Source organism: Lolium rigidum, chromosome 3 (assembly GCF_022539505.1).
Source record: "Lolium rigidum isolate FL_2022 chromosome 3, APGP_CSIRO_Lrig_0.1, whole genome shotgun sequence".
In the NCBI taxonomy this organism is placed as follows: Eukaryota; Viridiplantae; Streptophyta; class Magnoliopsida; order Poales; family Poaceae; genus Lolium; species Lolium rigidum.
In genome coordinates, this window is record NC_061510.1 from 270,995,175 (window position 1) to 271,006,828 (window position 11,654).

The window sequence follows — 11,654 nt, forward strand, 5'->3', positions numbered from 1 at the left end:
CACAAGCAAGAGCACAAGCTAGCAATGCCAAGCTCAAGCACAAGCACAACCAAGCAATGCCATTGCCAATCAGAAGCAATGTCATGGACAAGCAGTGTCATGGACTTGACATTGTGCCAATGCCAAGAACAAGCATTGTGAATCCAATCATGGTGCTTGAGCTTGGCATTGCTAGGTGCTAGAGCTTGGCATTGCCAAGCTCAAGCAATGTCATGGACAATGGCAATGCCAAGCTCAAGCAGTGTCATGGACTTGACATTGTCAAGTCCATGATGGTGCTTGAGCTTGGCATGGCAAGCATAAGCACATTGCAATGAATCCTATCTACATTCACATCTACAATGTCATCCAGTCGACGTAAACAAGCGACAAGAAGATTGAGTGAAGGTACTTACGATCGTGTGGAGCGACATCGGCCCACTCTGAGGAGGAAGATGACCAAATCCGGGTGGTGGAGGAGGAGGCGGAGCCGGAGCGTAGGTCCTCAGTGATGGCGGCGGTGCAGCGGTCGGGAAGCGGGGCGCCGATGGTGCTGTAGTCTTCCGCCGAGCACGAGGTCGGCTGAACCCCAGCGGCGGCGCGACGGGAAGCGCGCCATAGGGGGTAGGCGGACGCGGCATGCCCCATGGCTTCGCCGCCTGCATCGGGGTCGACGCGAACCCCAGCGGGGGCTCCATCTCCCTGCTGGAGCCCGGTGCACCGGCGGCCATTGCGGCAGCCCTCGCCGTCGGAAACCCTAGTGGGGACGGGGCAAAAACCCCCCGTCCCCGACGGATCCGCCGGTCGAATCCCGGCGGCTTGAAGAGCCAAGACGGCTGCGCTCCGGGTTGCGATGCCGTCTGGCCTCGTGCTCGCGAACGGCGATGGTCGATTCAGTACCGGCACGCGGCCGACATCGATCTGCGCCGCCGAGTCACCGCCTCCGGCCTCGTACTCGCGGACGAGCCGCATGAGCGCCTCGTTGGACCTGGTGTCCGTCGGCCGTACGGCTGGATCCGTCGGTGCTGGATAGGATGGCGGAGGCGGAGGAGGCGACGAGGCCATGGCGGCGGTTGATGGGACAGGGCGGTGCTGTGTGTGCCAGGAGTGAATGGGGAGAGAGAAGAACGAAGCGGTAAGGGGAAGTGGGGAGCGAGGACCAAGACAACGCGCTGTCTCCCGCGCTTCTTCACGCATGCAACCGTTGCACGTGGGCATGCAAAATGGCACGACAACGGGCCTGGCCCGGAGAAACTGTCGATTCGGACGTTTCTCCAGGACCTGTCCCAGCCTCGCAGAGGTGCTATGAGAACCGGTTGGGCCACAACGCGAACCACTTACAGGCAACCAAACGGACCTGTTTTTGCTGAAACGATGCGAGCCAAAGGGCTCGCAGCCTACCAAAAACGCCCATTAATTCGTAAGGATAGTTCCGCTAAGTGCCTGTTTGTTTGGGCTGCAGCTGAATGAGAAGCAGCTGGAGCTGGTAGAGTCCGAGAAGCAGCTCCAGCTTATGTTGTTTGGCAACCTGCTTTTAGCATGGCTTGTGGATATCTAGCCGGTGGTGATTGGCTGAAATACCCTGCATACTGAAGATGATATTAATTGATGAAATTCTGTCTAACTTACCATATATCTGCTAAAGAGGTTTGACACGACAAAACATTTTTGTTTATTCTCTACTACTGTATTATTAACTATTAAATATTATCTCAAAAATATTAATTGATGAAATATGTGGATAACTGAAAATAAAAATCATAGAAATATCACAGATCTGAAAATACATGCATAACACCCCTAAATCCTTGAAATGAAGTCTCCAATCACACATATATCACAGATCTGATTTCATACATCGATTATTTAATGTTCCAGTTGGCCGGAGCAAGTACAGAGGAGATGGTGGTGGGCGGCCGCCGGGGAGGTGGTTGTGGCCCGGGAGAGGGGGCGGCCATGGACGGGGAGGTGATCGTGGTGAACGGCTTTGGCCACCAGCATCAAGGTCGACGGGGAGGACTTCCGGGAGGGCCGGCGGCGGGAGGAGGTCCGGGAGGGCCGGCGGGGGGAGGAGCTCCTGGAGGGCCGACGGGAGGGTCGACCGGCGGCGGGAGGAGCTCCGGGACGGCCGGCGGCGGGAGGAGCTCCGGAACGGTCGGCAGCGGGAGGAGCTCCGGGAGGGTCATCCGATGGCGGGGTTGGGAGAGCCGGATGGCAGCACGGTTGGGATTTGGGGCTGCTTCATTATTTCTATGCGGTGGCATTTGGCCGTAGATAACACCCAACTTCAGGGGCAAATATGGTATACCGATTCGGATTTAAGGGACAAGCTGCGGGAAGCTGTGAGAAGTACCCCGGGACGTGCTTCACAGCTTCTAGTGCAAATCTGTTAAGTGCTTATAAAAGCCCATATCTAAAAGTTTGGTGTTTGTTTAGGCTTGTGCTTCTAAGGACCCAAAAGCAGTAGAATCTTAAGCTCCAGCCCAAATAAACAGGGCCTAAAGCCATACGCGGCTAATTCATGTATCCGCAGATTGTTTCGAATGCTCCACTGGAGATGCGCTAACACTGTGCTTGAAGTCCACGAGCGCTCTCGGATCCATGGCAAAAATGGTGCAGCCTGCAAATTGCACTGCAGGCTACCTATTTACGCCGATGGAAAATCACGGTAAATAGGGTGTGGCGCTGGGTTCAGGCAAGCGACCGGTGGTTCGACGGATGGTCGGCAGGCTCGAGAGCCGATGAACTTTTTACAACGCCATGCCATCCTGTCGACTGTGGTAGTTAGATGGCCCATCCCGTATTCACGCCGAGATTTCTTCTCTTCGCCCGGCCCTCTCAACGGTCAGAGGCAGGAGGGAGACGTTTCTTTCTCCCCTTCCTTTCACCGTTAGAGCATCCCCTTATTCAGTTCATCTCCACCCTTTGTGAAAGAATGCGCGGCACCCACGATTCTGTTTCAGATTGATCTCGGCTCAAAGTATCTGTGTGTTTCAGCCAAGATCTGAGCTAGCCCAAGGTATAGCCTCTTCCGTTCGACCTCGTTAGATTGCGCAGATAGGGAAATTTCTCTGATAGGTGTTTCTCTTTACTGTGCATGTCTAGAGAAAAGATGGGCATCGGCTGCGAAAGATGCGAACGGAGGGATGAACTCGACTACTGCAATCTGGATGACCGGGATAAATATTTCTTGATGTTCATGGTGGATGGCTACCGTCGTGAGATGGTAAGCCTCCAACCCATACTACTATGGCTTCTGTTTGTGCTCTAGGACAAGCTAGTACTTTCTGTAGGAGATATCCACCAGTTTATTCCCTACACAATGTGTTGCTGAAATGTTTTGTTGCTACCGGATTAAGCTTTAACGAAGCCTGATCTGCTCCGTTCCTTACTACTGCATATCCATGTTATTCCTGCAAGTTTGGTATAGGTTCTTTCTCTTAAATTTCTATAGAGATTTGATGTTCATTCATTGTGTCCCTTTGCCCTTCATTGACTCCCTTCTTTACGAGATCAATCAGTTATTCCTCAACTTGAATTTTCCATTTATTACTGTATTAGGAACATACTTTTCTCTGCAACCTATTTTATTGCACGTTGATTTCATCCCCAGATCAAAGGCCTTAACATGATAACACATCAACACATACTAAATGCTGCATTGGTAAATGTAGAGAAAGTAGATGACACCTTTCTTCCACTTTGCTTTCACCCACGATGTCAAATAGTATATATTTTGCACCATACTCGAATTTCCTACCCCCCTATGGTTTAAACCATGTTTCTTTTGTTTCCATTCATGTTTCTGCAGATCATCCCACATGATTTTCTGAGACGATTCAGGGGTGTGATCCCAAAAGAGATCAAGCTAGAAACACGAAATGGTCATAGTTACACTGTCCAAGTTGCCAAGTATCCAGATAAGCTAGTCCTTGGAGAAGGATGGGGGGCATTTGTCGAAACCTACCATCTACAGATTGAAGACTCTGTGGTACTTAGATACAATGGAAACTCTCAGTTTAATGTCATAGTTTTTGATCGACTTGGCCACGAGAAAGCATCGTCGGTTGTTGCAGATAATGCTGCTGTGTCTACTTATGTGCATGAAAGGCACATAGGCAATCCTGAAACATTGGGCTGTTCTGATGGTCATCCCCAGCCCCCTGAAATGCAATCTCCTGCTGAAAATGTGAACCGTTATCAAGGGCACGCTCAGCCTGTGCGCATGCAGCTATCTACCGAAAATATGAGATGTTCTGAACCTCAGCCCATGCAAATGCTATCTCCTACTCCAAGTCTGGACCATTTTGTTGGCCATACTCAGCCCATGGAAATGCAACCACCTACTGGGATTCAGAACCATTCTAATTGTAATCCTCAGTCTGTGCAAATGCAGTTGGCATGTGAACGCACCGAGAGACATTCAAATCTTCAAAGGGATAAATCATGTCAGGGCCGCAAGACCGTGGCGAGTTCTTCAGGCACTCCCTCTCAGACTACTCTCAGTTCCTTCTTCTCTTACCATGTGTGACTGTAGAGATATAACTCCTTACAAATCACAAATGCCATTGGCATAATTAATTGATGTATTCAGTAATTGTTTTCTTTTTCTGTACAGGAGATTCTTTGTCCTTAGCAGATGATATTGAAGTATGTGATACACCTACATACATGCTCGGGTGGAACACTCATCTAAGTGAAGCGCAGAAGAAGGAAGTTGACCAGAAGGTCCAATCTATGCATTCGGACAACCCAATCTTTGTGTCCATGATGAGCAAGTGCAATGTTACGGGAACGTTCACTCTAGTGAGTGTTGTACTTTGCTGTTGAAATTGCTTTCTGCAATTCTGCTACAAATCTGTAACAAGCATTTTAAACTAAAGTTTTTTGCTGAAAACACTATGTTAATTCTTTAAATAGTTAACCTTACGATGATTAAAGTTAAAGGTGATATACTTTCTAGTATGATCATGATCTTAGATTGAAACGTTATTTTATTATGTACTTTTCTTGAATGCCATTATCTAATTGTTTTACCCTCAATCTCTGTAACTAGAGTATCTCCAAAGAATATGTCGAGAGATACGTGGGAGATAAGGAGCGTAGCATATGTCTTCAGCGACTTGGCAAGAGGTGGGAAGTGTATTTTGGTGGTCGGCCTTCAGAGAAAAGGATTGTATCTGGATGGCGGAAGTTTGTAAAAGACAATGGTATTGAGATGGGTGATATCTGTATCTTTGAATTGTTGAAAAAATGTAAGACATGCACAATGGAAGTCCAAATCATCTGTGCGAAGGATATTAATACACCCTCCAAAATTGGTTGCGACGGACTCCAAGAAAGGCATAAAGATGCTACTAAAACAGTGGATCATTCTCATTCTCGTCCTCAGCTTAAGAAGATGCAATTGCGTAATGAAACCGTGCAAGATTCTCTTGTTCATCCTCAGCCCATGCAAAGACAGCCACCTTTAAAAGAAAAACAGTTACAACTTCAAAGGGGTAACTCTAGTCAGGGCAACAAGAGTATGTTGAGTTCTTCCTCCTCCCAAGTCATCTGGTGGCAATTTATGCTACCAGATAGTACCGAGATACACTTTGTTTTGCTTTACAGATATATTAATGATGCACTTGTTTGCTTTGTTTGTGGTTTGTGCAGGAGATTCTTTGTCCTCGGAATATATTGGTCATGAAATAGACCCTTTTCCTCATTACATCACGGCACGTTTTACGCGCCTAACTCAAGTTCAAGAGAAGGCAGTGAAGCAGAAGGTGCAATATATCGATTCTGAATTTCCAATATTTGTGGTCGTGATGCAAAAGACCAATGTTACTGGAAGATTCACTCTAGTGAGTTCCATATTTTATTCTTTAATGCTTCTTCAACTAGCGCTAATATTTGACTAACTTGTATTCATATATAAATGTATTTAGAATGATCTATATTATAACCTGTTCATGCGAGTTCACATAATTAGATTCGTACAATGTGAAGGATTTAGGAAGTCTGAAGTTATTTTACTTCCTGATTTACTTGGCTAACATCATCTAATGTTCCTTCTGTTTTCCGTATCTGTAAATAGAGCATCTCCAATAAATATGTTGAGAAATATTTGGGAGGTGATGTGCGGAGCATCTGGCTTGTGCGACAAGGTCAGAGGTGTCATGTGAGGTTTGGACGTAGGCCTCACGATAATAGTAGGATTGCAAGTGGCTGGGCAAAGTTTGTGAAAGACAATGAGGTGGAGATTGGCGACATCTGCCTGTTCGTGCCGCTGGCGCGCCGGAAGTTGTGCGCCATGAAAGTTCATATCATCCCCGCAAAGGATGTCAGTTGATCAGAATGCCATTTCTGCTTATTGTTCTGAGGTGGTGTTAATGCCGTTTGAGTCTAGAGGATGAAGGCTACTCAGGTTATGCCTACCTAGTCCTTTATGTTGCTACTACCATGTTCCTGGTTAGTTAGGGGTTGCATAATGATGCAGGTGACTAGTGGAACGTACCTTGTGTGTAATGCCAGCGTGTTGTGGCAATTCAGTTGAGTTGCCTAGTTTATCGATGACTCCTCTGATCCATAGTAGCAGATGTAGTATGCCTAGGGCCCAGACAACGAACTTGTTCTCGACTTGTGTTTTGAGTTTTCGATGCTTGCCCCTACTGTTTGTTATTTTCTTTTATTTTTCGACTGTGCTCTCTTGCCTGGGATGAGCCTTCTTGTATTTTTTCCAATAGTACCTGCAAATTAAAGTACCTTCGCGTTGCTGACAGCAACCAGCTACAGCTTGAGTGCAGATGTGCACCAGTTGTAAGCTCTTAAAAAGATGTGAGCATTGCCAAGGCTTGCCCTGAATGCTAATTTATATGTTCGAGGATATGTTGAATTGTTTCAAGACCAAACAGGATATTCTGAAGTGTTGGATATGTTCCAGGGTTGCACAAATTGTCCGAGGGCTTTTTTTTTCGAGAAGGAGGGAAATCCTGGGGACCCTGCACGGATTGGATGCACACAACCATAGTATATTATTCCATTTGATCCATAGAAAAGAAAATGCAAAATGACACAATTGATGATATACCTGGTACAGGATGTCATTCACTCTCGGATTACTATAGTTTTCTTCTCCATGTGTTATTTTGCGAGTGAAAGGTGTGCACTTATGCAAAGTGTAGATTCAAAAAGCACAATAGAGCTTGGGCCACTTGGAGCTCATCTATATCTATATACCTAATAATAAAGCAGAAAGGGTTTCTTGCAGTCCAACTCTTTTTTGGACCAATTTACCCTCCCACAAAAGAAAAATGGGAAAATCTACCCATAAGCGCCGCATGGCTAGCGTGTCGTGCGGCGGCTTCGTGATTAGAAAAAAAAGTGCATCGCTACCTTAGGGACCGATCACATCTATGTCCCCTTGTATCTAGTGTGTCTTATCCCTTCTCTAGTATTCTCCACCACACAACCCAGGACCACGCCGGAAATGAAGAGAGGAGGACACAGTCACCATCGAGCACGGCGGGGCAGGCCACCGGGAGGGCACGCGGCAGGGAGGCACGACGATGAGCCGAAGGAGCCAGGCGCGCGAGGAGCCGGCTCCATCTCGAACTCCCGCCGCCGCCCTGGTCCTGGCAAGATCGACGTTAACGGCCGCCGCCTGGGTACCGCGGCCGCGTCTTACCTGGCGACTGCGTCCCCTTGACCCGAGCTCCTACCGCCCCGCCGAGCTTTCCTACACCTCAACGGACCACTGCATCCGCCCTCCACCGAAGATCCCGCGCCGCCCACGCGAGCTCCCCGACTCCTCGGTTGTTCCCCCTCTGCTCTACAAGCTCCGCGCCGCCATGGGATGCACACGCCCCTCCCCAAGGTTCGACAAGCACCACGAACTGATCCCAACATGCTTCTGGAGGTTCCAGCGGCTTCTCTCGTTACCGCCGCCGAGCACGTACGAGTGAGTGGTCGCCATCGTCGATCATGGAGGTGCCGCGCCATTAGAGATAATTAGGAGAAATTGCGAGATTAATTAGTGATAATTGCCCGATTAATTAGGTCGAGCTGCCATGTTTTACCAGTTTCCAGGTTAACTAGTTGACTCCCCGCGCGTTGCTGCGGGAAAAATAGATGATTTTTATATGTGAAAATAGCATGAACATCTTCGAATCTAATGATATAAAGAGGTATTGGGTTAGTATGCAAGAAGATGCCTATCACATTGCAGAAGTTACACTAACAAAATTTAGGAAGTAAAAGTCTGCATATAATTCGTAGCACTATTATTCGCCTGAATGCCTCTCATATTGCGTGTGGGAGATGTTAGGCCAGTTCTGCGAGGTGTAAAAGAGGCATCTGTATCTGTATGGGACTGAGAGATCGGAGGTCATCCGACACTTTTCACGTGGTGGCAAAGAAATCGTCATTCTACACAACCGTTATTGATCCGGCTGCATCGTCTCTCTTGAAGGCCGAACGGCTTGCTTTTCTTCTTCAGGTTCTAGCTTGAGAAATAAGAATTGGTGGTGGTCTGGCCAAGATAGGAAGGCATGGAGTCAAGGGGGTGGGGGGGGGGGGGGGGGATCCAATGAAATTCTGAAGTACGTAGTCGTATATACCTGAAAAAAGGAAGCAACGTTAGGAATAATCATCTGAAGAAGGCCGTGGTACAAATAATTAACAGGAACAGTGCAGTGCAGGATACCAATATCATCTAAACATAATCAACTCAGTTGTAAAAATAATCAGCTAAATTAAGGAAGAAATCGCAAAAATAACTAAGAGGCAAAGTGCATCATACAGATTTGACAATGAACAACATAGCAGGAAAAGACTGAAAGAGGGAACCAGTAAGAACCTGATACACATAGTGAACTGAAAAATACGTAGCGGATGATCGGCAGTGCTACAGCTGCCTCTTGGTCAGCACAGACGGTACCAGCAGAAGATGAGTGCCCACCGATGGGAACCTCAAATACGTCCAATTAAATGGTCTCCCTGGGCGAAATCCGTTGAATATCAAGCAGGGGCTGACTTGAGGTGTCAGAGGACGTGAGCATAGCAGCTCTTGAGCTGGAGCACGAGGACTACGAAATCCGTTCAATATTGACCAGGGGGTGGTCTTTGGGTATCGAGGTGATGGAAACAAAGCAACTCTCAAGCAGGGTATGCTCACCAGGTGGCGAGGACGAAAATGTCACAGCTGCGCTATTTATATTGGAGAGGAACCCTCGGTCTGTTAGTCTGCAGGTCGTCAATGCGGAAGATGAAGGAGATCCATTAGTTTGGTTTGCAAAATATTAGTGGGTAGGAGAGGAACAGGATCTGGAATGTAGAAGGTCAAGACAGAGAATGTAATTAGTAACTTGAGGAGTAAATATATGGTGCCAGGCTTGCGTCGCTGGTGCTAGGGGATCAGCGATCAAGTGCCCCATAACTATGACCATCGGACCGTACATTTCAAATCTGATGGATAGAAATAATTCAGGTGACGTGGCCGCATCAGATTTCAGCTTGCAAACATTAAATGCATCTTAGTGGGGATGAACTTTATAGATATTATAGATTTATAGGTAATTGCCCGATTAATTAGCTCGAGCTGCCATGTTTTACGAATTTCCAGATTAATTTGCAATAACTGGCCGATTTATTAGTGGTAATAATGACCGGACTAATTAGATCTAACTGCCCGATTAATTAGGTCATATTTGCCTGATTATTAGTGGTGGTTGCTAAGTTTAAGCACGGCTTATTTCTTTCCACAACAGTTAGTGCACATGTTGTTCAGTGATTTATTTTATGTTGGAATGGTACATGAATCGTGCGTCATTTGAAAGAGAGTTATATACACTAGAAGTCCCACAACTTGTCTTCAACGTGCAAATTAATCCCACAACTTGAAAAGTGTGAACCCACGGTACCACAACTTGCGTGGAAGGAGCAAACAGGTCCCAAATCCATTAGAAGCCAACACGTGGCATTGTAGCTTTTGCAAATAGACCCCTCCATATTTTTCTCTGGCCCAATTGACCTTGGTGCTGCATCACCATGTGGATCCCACCTGTCAGTTGGTGGAAGAAACAATTAAATTAAAAATCGTGCAGGCGGGGATTCGATCCTACGACCAAGCAAATCCTTCCGGACGCACCTGCCACCACAGCTAATACTACTTTGTACTTATTAAAAGTAGAATACGTTATTAATACACAATGAGCAGCACAAGGCCATCACGCACGATACCATGCTCTGGCCTCTGCGCCATGAGTTGCCCGCTTCGACGACTACGGGCAGCGCCGTCGCGTACGTACTACTGCTGGGTATATGTTTAGAGCATCGGAAACGCGAGAAACTGTACGTGGCTACTGCCGGTGTGGTACGCCATGAATGCGTCTCAAACGTACGGGGCTCCAACATGCATGACTAGTCTTGTTGGCGTCATTGAGTCTCGAGAGTACCGGGTGCTTATTCTTCTGGCATCTCTCCAGCGGTCCGGCATATTTTAGACGCGAAAAGTAACCGCACGCGTCCATTTGCGTCGGGTCGTAAATGTGGAAATGATTTTTGGATCGCGATTGTATGATTGCGTTTGAGGGTGTCCCAGCGTCTCGATTTTTTTTTGTTATTTTTATTAATGATAGAGATACATAGTCGGCAAAAAAATACGAAAAGCTACAAACATAGCGAAATCTACTAGCGTCTAGTCGTGGCCAGTGAGGTTGATGACCTCCGTCATCTTCCATGGCCTGTTCGGCACCGGCGGCGACAGATAGTATACCGCCGCCGTCAAAGCCTCGTCCTCGTGGTTGTCGCCCTCATCACCGTCGTCGTCCCCACACTAGTAGGAAAAGCCTCATCAGTGGCGCACCAAAAATGGATTCTGTGGCGCATGGAAGGTGCGCCACAGAAATACCTACCCTAATAATTGGTGGTGGCAGAATGTGGACCCCACATATAGGAGTTGAGGCCGAGCGCTGGATCTTTGCGCCGGAGTTGAGGTCGCCTCCCAGAGCTTGCGCGCAAGGTCAACTAGGATGTATCGGTGCTGCCACGGCTTCTTGCCGCCCGCCACGCGAGGAGTCAGCGCCATTAATATGACGCAGAAAGCTGCTCAGCGCCTGCCCCTGTACTAGCATGTAGAAAGACGAAGCATCTGTGATCGCAGACGGGTGGGCGCAAGTGCAAAGGACGCGGGCGCTGACCACGCGGCGACGCATTCGCAACACATATTCATACGCGTTTACGTCTACACAGACAGGTCTAACAATTTGCATCGAGTCATTGGATAAAGATACATACCCATTTATTAGATCGCGAACGGTTTGCGTCTGATGCATGCATCTGCATGAAGAAGGCAAGGAGCTGTAAGTTCAAAACTAATTATCCAGTATTGTTAATAAACAGCCCCCTTTCTTAACAGAAAGTGTTCTGTGCTGTTATGGATTGCAAGTTATTGGTAGCAGAACATACTAGCCGCTTGTGGGTTCGATTCCTCGCCACCAGATGTCATTTTTAATTGCTTCTTCCTCCAACTGACAGGTGGACCCGCATAGTTAAGCAGCAGCAGTGTCAATTGGGCCAGAGAAAAATATAGAGGGGTCCTTTTGCAAAAGGTACAACGCCATGTGTCAGCTTCTTATTCATTTGGGACCTGTTTGCTCCATCAATACAAGTTGTGGTACTGTTGGTTCACC

General features: G+C 47.5%; 1 protein-coding gene across 1 annotated transcript; it reads left to right on the top strand.

Moving 5' to 3' along the window:
- The first annotated feature begins 832 nt into the window (after positions 1–832).
- LOC124696519 (putative B3 domain-containing protein Os03g0621600) lies at positions 833–6,316 on the top strand. The gene is made up of 9 exons (XM_047229236.1): positions 833–970; positions 1,442–1,502; positions 1,858–2,176; positions 3,058–3,205; positions 3,791–4,460; positions 4,598–4,785; positions 5,036–5,504; positions 5,638–5,828; positions 6,062–6,316. Exons 1-9 carry the CDS (start codon positions 833–835, stop codon positions 6,314–6,316), a joined length of 2,439 nt encoding a protein of 812 aa, XP_047085192.1.
- Positions 6,317–11,654: the final 5,338 nt, after the last annotated feature.

What these genes read in the sequence shown, in the direction of transcription:
- LOC124696519 (XM_047229236.1), top strand. Translation starts at nt 833, where the DNA reads ATGCCGTCTGGCCTCGTGCTCGCGAACGGCGATGGTCGATTCAGTACC. An exon ending in TGAGCGCCTCGTTGGACCTG is followed by an intron (nt 971 to 1,441) that starts GTGTCCGTCGGC and finishes TTTGGGCTGCAG; the next exon opens with CTGAATGAGAAGCAGCTGGA. An exon ending in TTACGGGAACGTTCACTCTA is followed by an intron (nt 4,786 to 5,035) that starts GTGAGTGTTGTA and finishes CTCTGTAACTAG; the next exon opens with AGTATCTCCAAAGAATATGT.